This window comes from Lithobates pipiens, unplaced genomic scaffold (assembly GCF_037356315.1).
Source record: "Lithobates pipiens isolate NorthernLeopardFrog02 unplaced genomic scaffold, aLitPip1_a1.2 Scaffold_1, whole genome shotgun sequence".
Taxonomy (NCBI): Eukaryota; Metazoa; Chordata; class Amphibia; order Anura; family Ranidae; genus Lithobates; species Lithobates pipiens.
The window spans coordinates 121,177,988-121,197,565 of record NW_027507685.1 but is presented as its reverse complement, the minus strand read 5'-3'; the positions used below and the strand labels follow the sequence as shown (position 1 = coordinate 121,197,565).

Below are 19,578 nucleotides of genomic sequence, written 5' to 3'. Positions count from 1 at the left end.
GTGGGAGAATTTGATGGCACAGTAGGAGCATTTGATGGCACAGTTGCAGCATTTGATGGCACAGTGGGAGCATTTGATGCCACAGTGACTTCATTTGATGGCACAGTGGCAGCGTTTGATAGCACAGCGGGAGCGTTTGATGGCACAGTGGCAAAAGACAAAAGATGTATGCTTCTGAGCACAGACACAAAGGGGGTTATTTACGAAAGGCAAATCCACTTTGCACTACATGTGCACTTGGAAGTGCAGTCGCTGTAGATCTGAGGGGAAGATCTGAAATGAGTGGAAGCTCTGCTGATTTTATAATCCAATCATGTGCAAGCTTAAATACTGTTTGTTGTTTTCCTTGCATGCCCCCCTCGGATCTACAGCGACTGCACTTCCAAGTGCACTTGTAGTGCAAAGTGGATTTGCCTTTCATAAATAACCCCTAAAGTGTCACTCACTTATCTGCAGAACAGCTTATCTCCATAATAAGGAAAGGGGGTGGCATTTTGTCTTTTATTTAATTTATCTAATTTAATTTAATTTAATTTATTTAATTCATATAATTTATTTAATTTTATTATTTAATTTTATCTTGTTTGTTTTTGACAGGTTTATAATGGGACTATGGCTTGGAATTATAGCAATCACTGCTCTTTTGTGTCGTGTGGGGGTCCGGTCTTCTAGCTGTCTCTTATCTTCCTCTTCCATGTTAAATTATACCGAAGAAGGTCACATCTTATTAGGAATGATTGGCCCTGTAAATTCAGTTTCCACTAAGTCTGTCATTACCTTCACTGCTGAGCCGCCTCCTTATACATGTGACTCGTGAGTACCAATAATTCTGCCCTTAGTTCCCCTTATGTGTGAGTGGACAAATGACTGGCTCCCTACCGAAGGCTAGCCATTAGGGATGGGCTGACATTTTGTTGCAAATGTACTGATATTGTACAATGAGCTTATTTGGCTGAAGATTCTTTATTTAGAGTTTGTATTTTTTCAGTAGTTTGTTTTACATTATTTGGTGCTCTTTGGATTTGTGTGTTTTTTTTTTTTTCGTTTTTTTTGTGTGTGAACATCTAAAGGCTCATGTATCACTGTCTAAACATGTTCCAAATGCTGTTACTATGTGCAAGCCTCAAAAAGTAAAACAACAACTTCTTTACCTTCCCTGACTGAGCCAAATCCTCCTTCATTTGTGTCTCACATGCTCCCCTCCCAGACACTGCAGATCACAGTGAGAGGGTTTCAACAACAGAGGCGATGATGTTGATCCAGAAAGCAGTGGGAAGGAAGAGGTGTGGCTAGGTGTTGACAAGCTACAATGTTGTGTTTCAGCATTGACAATGGTGATATTTTTTTAAATTATTTTTCATCTTCTGTTTTCAGATGGTCTGACCGCCTTAATTTTTCAAGTTCATTTTATCACTTTTCTTACTTTCTATCTCATTTTGTAATTTTTCACATTTCATTCATTTAGTTTTAATCACTACACTATTTTTCACACATACTTTTGAATAGAACACTTCACACATACCTGTCAGTACCTGTCAGTAATACCTGAATACCTCCCCCCATGCGCCTGGGATCTTCATCTCCATAACTAAGCTCTGAGGGCAGAGCAAATTGCATTGGGGCATGGCCTGGCTAAAGTTCAGGCTGAGGTTGACACTCTTACATCGATCCCAGGGACTACACAGATGTGGGGCTATGGGGATCCTTTCTTTTTGTACAAGCCCTAGCAGGAGCTGGGACAAGCGCCAGCACTCCCAGTGGCGGTTGCTTAAGAATCCACATACACTCTGCTTCAACAGAGCCCACGCGGCGCACCAAGTTGCATTGAGTCGCAGTGACAATGGTGATAGCCAGGCCATGTGCAACATCTACATCCCATTATAATGCAAGCTGGCACAGCCTGCGTAAGAGAGGCAACTCTGTATGAATTCTGGAGCAGTGCAGCATTGTTGTCGCACCATCACAAATTGCTGCATTAGGTGAACATTACTGTCAGTATCAACAGGTACAGTATTTGTGAAACTACATAGGGGGATTGGAGCGGAATGTCCATTTGCTCCCCATGTTCGGATGCAAGCATGGCCCTTTTAAGTCCTTATCCAACAACTCTGGGTTCCTAAACATGCCCAGGGGAGGTAAGTTTCTTTGCCTACCTTCCCCAGCAGCTCAAAGAAACCACACCTATTGAGGTAGAGGTAGCTGGCCAAGTGATCGGCAGCCATGTGTAAAGCCATCAACTGTCAGAACCTGTGTCAGCAGCTATACCAGAACCTAATATAACATAGCTACTGAGGGGAGCCCCTCCCCAATTGCTACCAGTGTACTGTAGTTCCAGTGGAGTGACAATTCTTCCTCGTGCCTTGGATCCTGCCAGTTGTTCATCTATGTTATCAGAGCTACCCTGGACTGTAATCTAATGCCCCGTACACACGATTGGACTTTCTGACAACAAAACTGTGGATTTTTGTTCGAAGGATGTTGGCTCCAACTTGTCTTGCATACACATGTTCACACAAATGTTGGCCAACAATTATGAGCGTAGTGACGTACAAGATATACGTGATATCTCTATTACAAATGCTAGTAATAGCTCCGGCTCGTACTTGATTCCGAGCATGCGTGGACTTTGCTCCAACGAACTTGTGTACACACGACTGGAAAGACAGACAACAAAAATTTGTTGAGGGAAAATTTGAGAACCTGCTAGCCAGCATTTGTTGGCAGAAAGACAGACAACAAATGTTCGATGGAGCATATACTCGGTCGGACTTTCCGCCAAAAAGCTCACATCCAACATTTGTTGTCGGAAAATACGATCGTGTGTATGGGGCATAAGGGATGCATTTTATGAGGATAAGCACAAGTAACTGTGTTCTAATCCATATAATTCAGGGGGTGGGAAATTCATTTTATCAAGGAACCACATGAGAAACTGGGACTGTTGTGAATGTCTAAACCTAATTCTGTTTAAATATAAATTTTGTGCATGGGAAGGTCCATAAGTACGTAAACATAAAGAAAACAAACACCTGGCACTAAGAATAATAAGTATAACTGCTCTTTTTTAGACAGGTGGTCAGGAGGTAGTAAATATAGGCGGCTGAGCTATGGTTTTACCTCCCCTGGCTGCCCACCCACACTGTAAAATAACAGCCAGATGGGGCTGTTTACATGTCACAGAAGCGATGTTTTGCAGCCATGGAATTTGGAACATGGAAATGCCTCAATCGCGTGTAATGCACACGATTGCAGCCCAGTAGTGTAGCATTATAGGGTCAACTCGGCCATTAAGAAAGTGATAGCATCTCCTCATTGCCTATCAAATGCTCTCTAAAAAGCACTGTAAATAGAAGGAAGGAGCTTGAGATTGGAACAGCAGGGTTTTTTTTACAGAGCCTGACTGGGAGTGCAGAACAGGTGCATGGCTCTTGGGGCTTGCAGAATGCTGGTGCTAACACAGGAAGATTTTGGCCGGGTAGCACTCCTGTCCAATGCTTTTCTGCTGAAACCGAGCCTCCCTGTACCAATCAGCTATTCAGGCTCTCTATTTCCAGTTCTTACATCTCTTCACATGGACATCCAGCATGTCTCCCTGAGCCTTTCCTTGTCCCCAGTGAGGAAGCTGGCAGCGCAGGTATGCTGACTGCGCAGGCATCACAGGTGGGACAGGGACAACCAAAGGACCAGATTTGGCCCTGGGGCCACAATTTGCCCAGGTCTGGTTTAATTGAATTCAAAATTCTCATCTAGACTCTCCATTGGTTATAGAGTCTTATAGAGCCTATGCTTTGCAGTGACATATTACCCTAACTGAGCCACAGAGACATTGATTTGAAGAGTCCATGTAACTCTGCAGTGTATGCATGCTATTTGCCACGTTGACCCTGTTTTGCATTATTTATTCTACTTTGCACCTGTTTAGTCAACTGCAAGTTAAGCCCCATACACACTATCAGATTTTCTGCTGATTTTTGTCTTCAGATCTACCAAAACCATGTAGTGCAAGGGCCTGCCTTATTGCATACACATTGAAACTCCTAAGGTTTGACCTCATATTACCATATTTATCGGCATATAACACACACTTTTTTCCCCTTAAAATCAAGGGAAAATTGTGGGAGCGTGTTATATGCCAATCCCCCGCCGTTGTGAGCCTCTGGGCGGCTTTTGGCCGCCTTCGGCCGTTCTCGCCATCTTTTGCCCGCCTTCGGCCATTCTCAGTGGCCGAGTGGGGCCCGAAAGCCACCGAGAATGGCCGAGAGAGGGTGAAAGCTGCTGAGAACGGCCGAAGGTGGCCGAAAGCTGCCGAGAATGGCCGAAGGCGACCAAAAGCTGCCGAGAACTACCTAACGCTGCCGAGATACACAGGACATCCGGCTCTGTATCTCGGCGGTGCCATTTTTAAAAGGCAAAGCTGCAAATAAAACTGACAAGGATGCAAATGATGGACAAGGCTGCAAATTACACTGACAAGGGTGCAACAATGGACAAGGCTGCATTAAAAAGTTGCATATGACACTGACAAGGCTGCAAATGATGGACAAGCCTGCATGACAAGGCTGCAAATGACACTGACAAGGGTGCAATGATAGACAAGGCTGCAGATGGACACTGATAAGGCTGCATTGATGGGCATTTAAATGTAAGGCCGTGTACACACGGGCGGACTGTATGGCCTACTTAGTCCGTTGAAACACATTTCAGCGGACAGTCCGCTCGTGTGTGGGCTTTAGCGGACTTTTTCAGCGTGCAGTCTGGCGTACTAAGTATTTCGGAATTTCCGTAATTCTGTCCGTCATACTTTGGTTTCAGCGGACAATCCGCTCGTGAGTAGGCTAGTTCGACGGACTAAGAATGGCGCATGCTCAGAAAGGATTTACATGGCGAAAGGTTGCATTGCTGTGTATTGGACTTCCTATTTCTAGTCCCGTCGTACGTCCTGTACACGTCATCGCGCAAGCTTTCGACGGACTGTTTGTGCATCCGTGTGTGGTCAAGTCCGTTCATTCGAAAGTAGGACGGACTGTCCGTCGGATTGTATGACGGACTAAGTAGGCCATACAATCCGCCCGTGTGTACGCGGCCTTAGTTTTTTTCTTAAAATTCCCTCCTAAAAGTTTTTTCCTTAAAATTCCCTCCTAAACTTGGGGTGCGTGTTATATGCCTGCTCGTGTTATACGCCGATAAATACGGTATATGGTTTTGGTAAAGCTGAAGGAAAAAATCTGCAGAAAATCTGATAGTGTGTGGGGCTTGACAGTTATTCCCTATCTGAGCATTTAGACCATTACGCATCAACATTCTTTGTTGGGGGACTAAGAGAAAACTTTACCAATTTACCGTTTTTGGACAGAAGCTAGTTGATAGAAGATTTTGATTGGATGAGGAAATCACATAGTATTTTGTGTGGGAACTGAGCCCAGGGCTCCATCGTTTCCAGACAACCATGCTATACATTGCATTGGGAATGAGTAGTTTTTTGCATTATACTTATTGTATTTCCCTGACACATTTTATTTTCTGCAGGTTCAAGAGAGACCAGTACAAGTCTATTCTTGCTTTGCTTTTTGCAACAAATGAGATTAATCAAAATCATTTTTTGCCGAATATTACCCTGGGATTCTACATGTATGATTCCTGTTTCTCGGAGGCAATTTCTCTTAAGTCAACACTGCAAGTTGTGACGGGAGGTGGGAATCCTGTACCTAACTACAAGTGTGGCCTCCTACGTAGGGTGCCTGCTATTATTGGGGATCCCTTATCTAGCTCTATTGTGTCCATGTCAAGGGTGCTTGGACTGTGGAGGATACCACAGGTGAGCTTTTTTTCTCTGGCTAATGCACTAGACAAGACAATACAAAAGGAAGTAATAAACATAACAAAACACTTATCTAAGATAAAATATTTCAAACAAATTGATTGCTATACCTTTAAGACACATGGATGAAACTGATATAACATGGTTGTAGATTCCTTTTCAGACTCTACTATCATTTTTCAGTATATACATTGTTCCAGAAAGACCTTTCTGCCTGTGCGTTCAATGTTGCTTTATGGTGGTGCTGGGAGGTTAATGGTACGGTCTGCCTTCATCAGGACCATCTGGGGAATCTTAAAGCGGAAGTTCAGCCTAAAACTAAAATCTCTAAATCTATTCGCAGCCACAATATAGGAATAACCTATCTAGCTCTGTAAAGCAAAAGTATACATACCTTTTCTGAAGCCAGCCCGTTCTCCAGCGGGGGAAGCTCTGTGTGGAAGATGGCCAACAACTGATGGGAAATGCCTGGGTAGTGATGTAACTCATTACTATGGGGCTTCCATTGTTGGCTGTTGCTTCTGCTTCTGTGTGGTTGGTCCTACACAGAGAAGCTGCCACTAATAGCTTAGTGTGGGACCAACCCCTGTGGCTTCAGAAAAGGTATATATAGTGATTTTTTTCTCTATAGGGCTAGATAGGTTAGTCTTAGATTGTGGCTGCAAGTAGATTTAGACAGTTTGGTTTTAGCGCTGAACTTCTAATTTAATGTTGAATTTAGAAAAGTTGAACTGTAATCATTGCTTGAGGTACTGTTTGTGAGATCTTTAAATTAGTCGCGTATCATCACAGAGTGGTGTTGTGGATACGATACGAGATAAAACGTGCCATGTCCCGATATTTCAAATCATTAGACAGAACAATTTTGTTGAAAATTGTGGACTTTGTAGGCATAACACACAAGTTTTTTTTTTTTTAAAAAGGCTTTTAACAAAATTTATAAGATACTAAATGCAAAAAACATACAGAGATTTGCATAAAACACAAATTGCCTCAGAGCATAAACATTACACTGTCAATGTAGTCTACTTAAATCATGTATTGGTCAAAGACTCGAATAATTACACTTAGATATAACCAATAATAATTTGAGATAAAAAAACAATAATATAGACAGTGTATCATAGATGACTCAGCTTGAAATTGCCCTACATGTTATGCGTTATACAAATGCTTCATCAGGAGATTTTGGTGTTTTATTCCCTAATACCTGTAGAGTAAGCGTATATATGAGCGGGGGATAGTGGTATAGACCTTGGTATACAACCAAGGACAGGAATAATTGAAGATACTTCTTGATCCTAATTAGGATAGTGATCCAATAATTAGTCAGTTTGTTGAGGTGGTCATTGCTTTTAAATTTACCCGGGGGTTCTCCAAGAGTATTAACCACTTCAATACAGGGCACTTAAACACCTTCCTGCCCAGACCCATTTTGAGCTTTCAGCACTGTCGCACTTTGAATGACAATTGCGCGGTCATGCTACACTGTACCCAAATGAAATTTTTATAATTTTTTTCCCACAACTAGAGCTTTCTTTTGGTGGTATTTGATCACCTCTACGGTTTTTATTTTTTGCGCTACAAATAAAAAAATACCAAAAATGTAGAAAAAAAAATGTTTTTTTTGTTTCAGTTTCAAAACTTTGTAAATAAGTACGTTTTCTCCTTCACCGATGGGCACTGATGGGGCTACACTGATGGGCACTGATAAGGCGGCACTGATGGGCACCAATGATGTGGCACCAATGAAGTGGCACTGATGAGGTGGCATTGATGGACACTGATAGGCGGCACTGATAGGCGGCACTGATGGGCGGCACGGATGGGCGACACGGATGGACACTGATAGGTGGCACAAATTGGCACTGATAGCTGGCACGGATTGGCATGGATGGGCGGCACAGATGGGCATGGATAGGCGGCACAGATGGGCATGGATATGCGGCACAGATGGGCATGGATAGGCGGCACAGATGGGCATGGGTGGGCACTGATAGGCGGCACAGGTGGGCACTGATAGGTGGCACAGGTGGGCACTGATAGGCGGCATAGGTGGGCACTGATAGGCGGCACAGGTGGACACTCATAGGCGGCATTGGTGTTATACTGTACTAATGGGTGCCAATCAGTGCCAAACAATAATGCATGCCAATCAGTGATGCCCATTGTGGGCACTGATTGGCATCCATTATGGGCACTGATTGGCATCCATTGTGCTGACTGGCATCCCTGGTGGTCTAGGGAGGATTACCTTTTGCTGGGTATCCCTGGTGGTCTGGTGGCGTCCCTGGTGGTCCAGTGTGGGCATCCTCGGGGGGGGCTGTGCTGATAATCGATCAGCACAGACCCCCCCTGTCAGAGGAGCAGCCGATCGGCTCTCCTCTACTCGCGTCTGACAGACGCAAGTGAGGAAAAGCCAATCACCGGCTCTTCCTATTTACACTGTGATCAGCCGTGATTGGACACGGCTGATCACGTGGTAAAGAGTCTCCGTCGGAGACTCTTTACCGAGATCGTAGTTGCCGGGTGTCAGACTGACACCCCGCAACAGCGATCGGCGCGATGCGCGCCCCCGGGGGCGCGCAGCGGCTCATAATCCTGATCACGTCATATGACGTCCGATCAGGATTATGAAACCACTTTGCCACCGTCAATTGCCTATAGGGCGGGCGGCAAGTGGTTAAACTACAAGTACAATCAGTCCCAGGATGTTCCCAAAAACGGAAAAAGTTCAATTCTTTTGCTGATAGAAGACCACCGTAGTCTCTAAAATACAGATTTAGCACATTCTCCCACTCGGAGACAGCACCACATCATAAAGGGGCTGCTGTGAGTAAGCGTATATACGCTTACTCTACCCGTATTATGGAATAAAACACCAAAAGCTCCTGAATAAAAAAAAACCTAGAATAAATAGGTAAATATTAATTAGATCAAAAAAAGACGGAGGATTGGCACTACCTGATTTTTCTAAATACTTGCAAGCAGCATCATTAATTAGAATAATAGATTGGCATCATAATGTGGAAAATAAACAATGGGTCAACCTTGAGGAAGATATTGTAGGAACAAAAATAAAATACTTACCATGGATAAAACCTACTTTAAGACCAAAAGAAAAGGAATTACCGATTTTTGTAAAGACCACCTTAAAAACTTGGGATACCATATTGAAAAAAGGAAACCTGTCTACTATGGTAGGACCTATGACCTCATTATTCTCCAATCCAGAATTTATGCCAGCATTAAAAGCCACAAAATATTTAAAATGGAATATATTGGAGCATGAATGGGTAGCACAGATCTTAGTGGATGGGAAAATGCCAACATTTCAAGATTTGGGACCTGAATATAAAAATAAATGGTTACAATATTTTCAATTAAGGACATTTATTGAACCAATTGAGATGGCAATAAGTAGACATACAACTAAATTTGAACAAATAGTTTTGGACAAGGATAAACTGATTAAAAAACTGTCTAAGATATATGATCTATTACTTCCCTCTGGAGATATTAAGGAAATAATAGGAATAAAAAAATGGGAGGAAGAAACAGGGAATTCATTAATGGAGGAAGACTGAGAAAAAACATTCAGGAGAATATATAAATCATCAACAGCAACTAAATATCAAGAAAATAATTATAAGATTGCATTAAGATGGTATAGGAGCCCAGTGGTAATGAATACGATAAATAAAGGGAACACAGAAAAATGCTGGAGATGTAAGGTAGAAAGAGGGACTTTAGAACATATATGGTACAGCTGTTGTAAGGTAAGAATATTTTGGAATAGAATAATGGAAATATATCAGAAAGTGGTTGGAATAGAATTAAACTTAAATATAAACATTGCATTATTCTCCCTCACACCAAACTCAATAAAGCAAAAGGAGATAGAGCTATTACACCATATGACTACAGCAGCAAGGGTTGTAATAGCACGTAAATGGAGAGAAACAAGCAGTCCAATGGTGACAGATTGGACATGTGAAATGAACGAAATATATCATATGGAAAAACAGATAAGAGAAGAAGTATATAGAAGTAATCAAATATCAAGGCTATGGCAAAATTGGGAGGAATTTTCGGTCCTCGAGGAGGATGAAGGATTATCTATAAACGGAGAGGAGAAGTGGAGCTAATGTAGGGGGATGGGGGGGGGGGAGGGGGGTTATGGTTATGTATAGGAATGAGCTTCTGAATGTTTTTGAATGTTGAATATTGGTTAAATGTTAATGCCCTAAAAATTTAATAAGAAGTAATTTTAAACAAGTTTTAAAGTGTAGATTATACAGGGGCAGGTTTACTGTAGGTGCAACATAAAGCTAAATATAATACATTCATTCCATCATGCTAGACACTAGGGATGAGCCGAACACCCCCCGGTTCGGTTCGCACCAGAACTTTCGAACGGACCCCAAATTCGAACGAACTTTAGAACCCCATTGACGTCTATGGGACTCGAACGTTCGAAATTAAAAGTGCTAATTTTAACGGCTAATATGCAAGATACTGTCCTAAAAAGGGTTTGGGGACCTGGCTCCTGCCCCAGGGGACATGGGTCAATGCCTAAAATGTTTTTAAAAATGGCCGCTTTGGCGGGAGCACTGATTTTAATGATGATTAAAGTGAAAAAAAAAGTGAAATATTCCTTTAAATATGGTGCCTGGGGGGTGTCTGTAGTATGCCTGTGAAGTGCAACGTGTTTCCCGTGTTTAGAACAGTCCCTGCACAAAATGACATTAAACAGAAATAACATCATTGAAAACTGCTTGCGGTTTTAATGTTATATCTGGTTCCTGCAATATGGTTGAAAACCATTGAGAAAAATGGCATGGGCCCTCCCTGCCCATTACCAGCCCCTTTGGGTCTTGTACGCATATCAAGGGGAACCAAGGAACCCATATTAAAAAAAGGAAATGCGTGTGGCCCCCAGGCCTTATATACTCAGAACAGCAGTATACAGGCAGTGCAAACAAGACAGGGACTGTGTAGGTTTGTTGTGTTAAGTTGAATCTGTTTGTAATTTTCAACTGGTACATTTTTAAAGTGTAGCTCCAGTCAAAAAAACTATTTTTAAGCTTTTTGGAAAACATAGGGAAGGGTTATCACCCCTGTATAATTTGTTTTGTCGTCCATCTTTTTTCATCTCACTTGCTGTTGTCTCCTTCCGTTTGCAAGTAGGAGATGTTTGTAAGTTGGATGTTTGAAAGTAGGGGCCTGCCCTATATGCTCTGCAGAAATGGCGGAACAAGGTGTTGGTTTTGCCACAACATTGTAAGCCCTCAAAGTGACTCTTGCTGGGCGCTGGAGCGCCCTGCTGTGAACGATTATATCAAGAATTGTAATTACATGCCATTGTTGAACAGTGGTAGAAAAATTGACCTTTGGTGGTTGTGGTGCTGGTGCCACAACACTATAAGTCCTCACAGTTACTCTGGGTGGGCACAGGAACGGGCCCTCCTGTGAAATATTATATCAAGAATTGTAATTACATGTGTCAAGAAGGTCAGCCCAGCCACCTGTCCGCTACGGAAGGTTCGGGCTGCAAAGCCCCTGTCATGAATGTCTGTCGGCGCACGCGGGTGCGCGTTAACGCAGGTGGGTGCACGCGGGTGCGCGCCAACGCAGGTGGGCGCACGCGGGTGCGCGCCAACATAGGTGGGCGCACGCGGGTGCGCAGATGTCCTGGTGGGCGCACGCGGGTGCGCAGATGTCCTGATGGGCGCACGCGGGTGCGCGTTAATGCTATTGGGCGCACGCGGGTGCGCGCTGGTGTTGCTGGGCGCTCGCGGGTCCGCGGATCCGCGGGAGCGCGCACGGGCGCGCGGGAGCGCGCGTGCACGCGGGAGCGCGCGGGAGCGCGCCGTGACGGCCCTTGGCGCCAAAGGGGTTACTTAAGGGGACCTGTTGCCTTGCCTCCTTGCTGTCCAGTCTACAGCGTTCCTGTCGTGACCCCTCTGCTCCTGCTTACTTCCTGCTCGTTCCTGTGACCCGGCTTATCCGGACGACCCCTTGTTTGCTGCCTGCCTCTGACCCCGGCTTGTCTGACGATTCTTCTGCCTGCTGATTCGGTACCTACCTGCCTGCCTGTTCCTGACCCGGCTTGTTCACCACGTTATCCAGTCTGCTGTCCCTCCACGGTGCCAGTCTTCCGGTATCCTGCCTTACCTGCTTACGGGTCTGACGTGAGGAGCCGTACTACAGAACACCTTCCCCGCTGCTCCAGCGTGTGCGTCTTCTGCTGATCTCATCGCTTGCTGGTCGCTGTTCCTGCTGCATCCGCTCCTCTCCTGCACCCGGAGCTTTACACCTGTATCCTGCTTGGCACTTGTGCCCCTTCCGTGCTCTAGAACCTCTGTATCCTCTACCAGGAGTTCCTGAGCCGGAGGAATACGAGTAGCCGCTCCCAGCATCCGTGGGCTCAACCACCAGGTACGTGACAGTACCGGACAGCCATGTTCGAGCCCACGTCGGGAGCTTCCCCGATGGATGAACTTTGCCGCCACCTTGCCGGTCTCACTCAGGCTGTGAAGAACTTACAAGAAGGGTACAACCGTCTGGAGGGTCAAGTTCAGGCTTTGTCGGCATCTTCACCACCTTCATCAGGCTCAGCTCCCCCTCCGTCCGTGGTAATGATGCCACCCGAACCAAGGGTCCCCACGCCTGAGAGGTTCTCAGGGGATCGAAGCAAATTCAGGGCATCCCAGAGACTTTAGAAGCTCTCATTAACCTCTCCATACAGATCGACAGGAGATTAAGAGAACGGAGATCAGAACGCTCTGCCGGTCCTTCCCGTCCAGTTTGGATGCTTCCACGAGTCCCCAGTTACCCTCAGCCAGCTTCCTCTGCTCCGGTGTCTCCTTCCTCCGATTCCTCCGAACCTATGCAACTTGGTCTCCTACGGCCCTCTCTCACGCCGGAAGAACGTCTGCGTAGGAGGACTAATAATCTATGCCTGTACTGCGGGGAACCAGGACACTATGTAAGGACCTGCCCAGCCAAGCTCCGTAAGTGCCAAGCCACTACCCCTGTACCTGTACCCACCTTACCTGATTATGCTTCTCATCTGGCTGTTTCCGCTCTCTTACAGCTTCCAGGAAGGAGTATTCGGGCCACCGCAATTATTGATTCTGGAGCCTGCAGTGGCTTCATGGACTTGACTTTTGCCATCAAGAACCACGTTCCCCTGCGTCCACGGGCGAAAGGACTTTCAGTACACTTGGCCGACGGATCTGTTCTTAAGTCCGGGCCAGTTACCCAGGAAACAAGACCCCTGTTGACTACCATCTTGGAGAACCATCAAGAACTTTTATGCCTGGACATTATTGATTCTCCCTTATTCCCAATCATCCTTGGCTTGCCCTGGTTGAAGGCCCATAACCCTCAAGTGGACTGGTGCACCGGGAAGATTAACTTCTCCTCTCCCTATTGCAACCAGCATTGCTTGATTAAGCCTACCGTTACTCCCCCTTCTTTGTTGTGCCTGGAAGCTGACAAAGAGATTCTCCAATCTGTCCCCGAGACCTACCACGAGTTTTTGGACGTTTTCAACAAGAAAGGTGCCGAAACTCTCCCGCCACATAGACCTTACGATTGTCCGATTGAGCTCCTTCCGGGGGCCGAAATCCCTTTCGGAAGGATTTTTCCTCTAACTGAGCTGGACTTGGGCACCTTGAAGACGTATATTGACGAGAACTTGGAAAGGGGATTCATCCGACCTTCTACCTCCCCCGCGGGAGCCGGAATCTTCTTTGTAGAGAAGAAAGACCACTCTCTGCGCCCCTGTGTCGATTATCGGGAACTGAATAAAATAACTATCAAGAATCGGTACCCTCTACCTCTGGTACCTGAACTATTCCAGAGACTAGGGTCGGCGGCGGTATTTACTAAGCTGGATCTCCGCGGGGCCTATAACTTGATTCGTATCCGAAGAGGCGATGAGTGGAAGACTGCCTTTCGCACCCGGTTCGGGCACTTTGAGTACCTGGTCATGCCCTTTGGGTTATGCAATGCACCTGCTACATTCCAGCACTTCGTGAATGACATTTTCAGGGACTATCTTGACTTGTTTGTTATAATTTACCTTGACGACATCTTGATCTTTTCCTCTTCTCTGTCCGAGCACCGTGAGCACGTCAAGAAGGTGTTAATCAGATTACGTTGTCATAGCCTGTACGCAAAACCAGAAAAATGTGTGTTTGAACAGCAGAGTATTCAGTTTCTGGGCTTGATTATCTCTGTGGAAGGCATTCAAATGGACCCACAAAAGGTTTCCGCCATTCTGGATTGGCCTGCTCCCTCTGATAAGAAGGGCGTTCAACGTTTCGTGGGCTTCGCCAACTTTTACCGGAAATTCATCAGGGGGTTCTCTACCATCATCTCCCCCATCACGAAGCTCACGAAGCAGGGCTATCGGTTCCACTGGACACCCGAAGCTCAGGAGGCTTTTGTGGCCCTCAAGAAGCTGTTCACCTCGGCATCAATCCTGAAGCACCCTGATCCAGCTCTACCCTACATCTTAGAGGTCGACGCTTCTGAAATTGCGGTTGGGGCTGTTCTTTCACAGAGGCAAGGTTCCAAGGCCCTCCTGCATCCGGTGGCATTTTTCTCCCGCAAGCTTTCGGAAGCCGAAAGGAATTATGATGTGGGAGATCGGGAGCTGTTGGCTATCAAATCGGCACTTGAGGAATGGAGGTACCTTCTGGAAGGAGCAGCACACCCCATCCTAATTTTTACAGATCACAAAAATCTCGAGTACCTGAAGGTCGCGAAGAGGCTAAAACCACGTCAGGCCAGGTGGGCACTCTTTTTTACTCGATTTTCTTTTCATATTACCTACAGACCTGGGTCGAAAAATACCAAGCCAGATGCCCTCTCGAGGATGTTTTGCGGACCTGAAGCCTCTTCTCCCCCGGATACTATCCTATCTTCCGGGAATTTCCTTTTACTTCAGGAAGGCCTGTTGGACCAGATTAAACGGGCCTCTCTCCATGCCTCTCCCCCTTCTGGTGTCACTCTGCAGGCAAGAGACAATCTTTTGTGGCATCTGGACAAGATCTTTGTACCCCAGGGGGTACGGGTAGCTGTTCTCAGCGCCTGCCATGACCATAAGTTAGCCGGTCATTTCGGGGTAGTCAAATCACTTGAACTCCTGCAGCGGACCTTTTGGTGGCCACAACTGGCAAAGGACTGCAAGAATTATGTGGAATCCTGCACGGTCTGCTCAAGAAACAAGGGCAGCAGATCCAAGGTCTGGGGTCTGCTGAAACCTCTGCCTGTCCCTGAAAGACCATGGAGGATGATCTCCATGGATTTTATTGTTGAACTGCCTCTTTCTGAAGACCATTCTACCATCTTCGTAGTTGTGGACAGGCTCTCAAAGATGGCGCACTTCCTTCCCATGAAAGGTACCCCCTCCGCTGCTGAGACTGCTAAGATTTTTGTTAGGGAAATTGTGAGGCTTCATGGGATCCCTGCGGACATTGTCTCTGATCGGGGGGTACAGTTTACTTCAAGATTCTGGAGGGCGTTATGTGGTTCCCTGGAGATCAACCTTTCCTTTTCCTCTGCTTATCATCCGCAGACTAATGGCCAGACAGAAAGAACAAATCAAACTTTGGAACAGTACTTACGTTGCTTCTCATCTTTTTCTCAGGATGATTGGGTCTCCCTCTTACCTCTCGCTGAGTTTGCCTACAATAATTCTGTCCACTCCACCACCAAGCAAACCCCTTTCTTTGCAAATTACGGATTTCACCCCCTGTTTCTAACAAATACCGTATATACTCGAGTATAGGCCGACCCGAATATAAGCCGAGGCCCCCAATTTACCCCCAAAAAAACTGGCAAACTTATTGACTCGTGTATAAGCCGAGGGTGAGACATGCCTGTCCATCCCTGTGTGTGTGTCCGTCCATCCCTGTGTGTCCGTCCATCCCTGTGTGTCCGTCCATCCATCCCTGTGTGTGTGTGTGTCCATCCATCCATCCATCCCTGTGTGTGTGTGTCTCCATCCATCCATCCATCCATCCCTGTGTGTGTGTGTCTCCATCCATCCATCCCTGTGTGTGTGTGTCTCCATCCATCCATCCATCCCTGTGTGTGTGTGTATCCATCCATCCCTGTGTGTGTGTGTGTCTCCATCCATGTGTGTGTGTGTGTGTGTGTGTGTGTGTGTGTGTGTGTGTGTGTGTGTGTGTGTGTGTCCAGCCTACCTGTGTCCCGAGCCTTTGTCCCGAGCCTCCGTCCTGTGCCTTGCCTCCTTGCCTCCGTCCCGTGTCGTGCCTTGCCTTGCCTTGCCTCCGTCCCGTCCCGTCCCGTGCCGTGCCTTGCCTTGCCTCCGTCCCGTGCCCTCTTCGTCGGCGCCTCGGCGGCCATTGTAAAATTCAAAAGCCGCGCCTCCGCCTTCGCCTGTGATAGGCGGAACACTGAATTTCCCAGCAGCCTGTGTTCCGCCTATCACGGACATCGTATCATCCTCGTCCGTAGTACGAGGATGATACGATGTCCGTGATAGGCGGAACACAGGCTGCTGGGAAATTCAGTGTTCCGCCTATCACAGGCGAAGGCGGAGCCGGAGGCGCGGCTTTTGAATTATAGAATGGCCGCTGTCTGTCTGCTCGACACGCTGATCGAGCGGGCAGACAGCGATGACTCGAGTATAAGCCGAGGGGGGCACTTTCAGCCTCAAAAAAGAGGCTGAAAATCTCGGCTTATACTCGAGTATATACGGTAATCTCCCGGAATGTTCGGTACCTGCCGTTCAGGAAACTTTGACCTTCTTCAGCAACAACAACAAGCTTCTTCGGGAAACAATGTCCAGAACTCAGGAATATTACAAACGGATCTTTGATAAAAAGAGGAGAGGGGAACTTAGCCTGGAGCCTGGGGATCAAGTTTGGCTGTCAACCCTGAACCTAAAGCTGGCATGTCCCTCCAGGAAACTGGGTCCAAAGTTCATCGGTCCTTTTCCGGTTAAAAGGAAGATCAACAGTGTAGCATACGAGTTGCAACTACCAGAGTCTTTCCGGGTCCATCCGGTTTTCCATGTGGCTCTTCTTAAACCCGCTGTCCCAGATCCCTTCGTTGGCAGAGACGTTGGTCCACCCGAACCTGTCCTGATCGACGGAGAAGTCGAATTCGAAGTAGAGTCGATTCTGGACTGCAGGAAGAGACGGGGACAGGTCCAGTACCTCGTGAAATGGAAAGGATACGGTCCTGAAGATAATTCTTGGGAGCCGGAAAGTAATATTCATGCTGAAAAGCTCATCCGGGCCTTCAAGAGAGCGCACCCAGCTAAGCTGGCCCAGTTGGGCATCCGGGGGCTGCCCCTTGGGGGGGGGGCAATGTCAAGAAGGTCAGCCCAGCCACCTGTCCGCTACGGAAGGTTCGGGCTGCAAAGCCCCTGTCATGAATGTCTGTCGGCGCACGCGGGTGCGCGTTAACGCAGGTGGGCGCACGCGGGTGCGCGCCAACGCAGGTGGGCGCACGCGGGTGCGCGCCAACATAGGTGGGCGCACGCGGGTGCGCAGATGTCCTGGTGGGCGCACGCGGGTGCGCAGATGTCCTGATGGGCGCACGCGGGTGCGCGTTAATGCTATTGGGCGCACGCGGGTGCGCGCTGGTGTTGCTGGGCGCTCGCGGGTCCGCGGAACCGCGGGAGCGCGCGCGGGAGCGCGCGTGCACGCGCGGGCGTGCGCGTGCACGCGGGAGCGCGCGGGAGCGCGCCGTGACGGCCCTTGGCGCCAAAGGGGTTACTTAAGGGGACCTGTTGCCTTGCCTCCTTGCTGTCCGGTCTACAGCGTTCCTGTCGTGACCCCTCTGCTCCTGCTTACTTCCTGCTCGTTCCTGTGACCCGGCTTATCCTGACGACCCCTTGTTTGCTGCCTGCCTCTGACCCCGGCTTGTCTGACGATTCTTCTGCCTGCTGATTCGGTACCTACCTGCCTGCCTGTTCCTGACCCGGCTTGTTCACCACGTTATCCAGTCTGCTGTCCCTCCACGGTGCCAGTCTTCCGGTATCCTGCCTTACCTGCTTACGGGTCTGACGTGAGGAGCCGTACTACAGAACACCTTCCCCGCTGCTCCAGCGTGTGCGTCTTCTGCTGATCTCATCGCTTGCTGGTCGCTGTTCCTGCTGCATCCGCTCCTCTCCTGCACCCGGAGCTTTACACCTGTATCCTGCTTGGCACTTGTGCCCCTTCCGTGCTCTAGAACCTCTGTATCCTCTACCAGGAGTTCCTGAGCCGGAGGAATATGAGTAGCCGCTCCCAGCATCCGTGGGCTCAACCACCAGGTACGTGACAACATGTCCCTGTTAAACAGGGGCAGAAAAATTGGGTCTTAGGCACTGGTGCTGGTGCCACGACACTGCAACCTCTCCCATATACTCTAGTTTTATTGCAGGAATTAGCCCTGCTGCAAAGCATTGCATCAAAAATTGTACTTAAACACCCCTGTTAAACAGGGGCAGAAAAATTGGGCCTTAGGCACTGGTGCTGGTGCCATGACACTGCAACCTCTCCCATATACTCTAGTTTTATTGCAGGAATTAGCCCTGCTGCAAAGCATTGCATCAAAAATTGTACTTAAACGCCCCTGTTAAACAGGGGCAGAAAAATTGGGCTGATGGCATCACCCAGAACCAGAAATGTTCTTCCAACATATCAGCGGAGGAGGAAGAGGATAGACAATCAACATAACAGGACAGTCACTCAGCATCAGCATAGGCAGTCTTGAAGGGATGTGATATTTCAAAAAAAATTATTCGGTTACATCAGCTTCAGGTGCTTGGTAGCTGTGGGTGATCCAAGACTGATTCATCTTGATGAAGGTCAGTCGATCAACTGATTCGGTGGACAGGCGCACCCTGTGATCGGTAACAAAGCCACCAGCAGCACTGAAGGTGCGTTCCGAAAGAACGCTGGATGCAGGACAGGCCAGTAGCTCAATTGCATACTGTGCAAGCTCTGGCCAGTGATCCATCCTCAAGACCCAGTAAGCCAGAGGATTTTCGGTGGGAAAGGTGTCCAAGTCTGACCTTGCCCCTAGGTATTCCTGCACCATGTAAATCAGACGCTGGCGATGGTTGCTGGAACCGATCATACCTTGGGGCTGCGGACTAAAAAATTGTCTGAAGCATCAGTCAGACGGCCACCTTCTCCACCGCTCCTTCTGACCGATGCCTCAGCAACACGTTGTCCAGGATCAGGAGTTTGTAACCTCCCAGTCTCTGGGAACGCATTGCACAGACCTTTCTGCAAGGCCTCCCGGAGATGTCTCATCCTCTGCTCCCTCTGCGATGGCAAGATAAGGTCGGCAACCTTACCCTTGTACCGTGGATCAAGGAGAGTGGCCAGCCAGTAATGGTCCCTCTCCTTGATCCGAAGAATACGAGGATCCTTCCGCAGGCTTTGCAGGATCAGGGAGGCCATGCAGCGTAGGCTAGCTGAGGCATTCGGTCCGGAGTCCTCTGGGTCACTAAGGGCAACATGATCCACAGCTACCTCCTCCCAGCCACGTACAAGTCCACGTGTTTCTTGGGACTGTAAATCATCCCTACAAGACTGCTGCTGCTGCTGCTGCTGCTGATGCTGAGTGCCAGCCTCCACCTCCATGCTGACACAATCATCCTCCTCCTCCTCTTCCTCCTCCTCATCCTCTTCCTGTGTGATGGGTGGCACAGCAGGAACACTGTCTGGATAAAGGGGGCCTTGAGAGGCAAGGAAGTCCTCCTCTTCCTGCCTCTGTTC

At 47.6% G+C, this 19,578-nt stretch overlaps 1 protein-coding gene across 1 annotated transcript in view; it reads left to right on the top strand.

Moving 5' to 3' along the window:
- Positions 1-601: 601 nt before the first annotated feature.
- LOC143974188 (extracellular calcium-sensing receptor-like) overlaps positions 602-19,578 on the top strand; it is a 36,908-nt gene continuing 17,931 nt past the window's right edge. The window contains exons 1-2 of the mRNA XM_077475333.1: positions 602-813; positions 5,527-5,815. Coding sequence (XP_077331459.1) covers positions 605-813; positions 5,527-5,815 — 498 coding nt within the window. The 5' untranslated portion in view covers positions 602-604. The remainder of the gene's footprint in view (positions 814-5,526; positions 5,816-19,578) is intronic.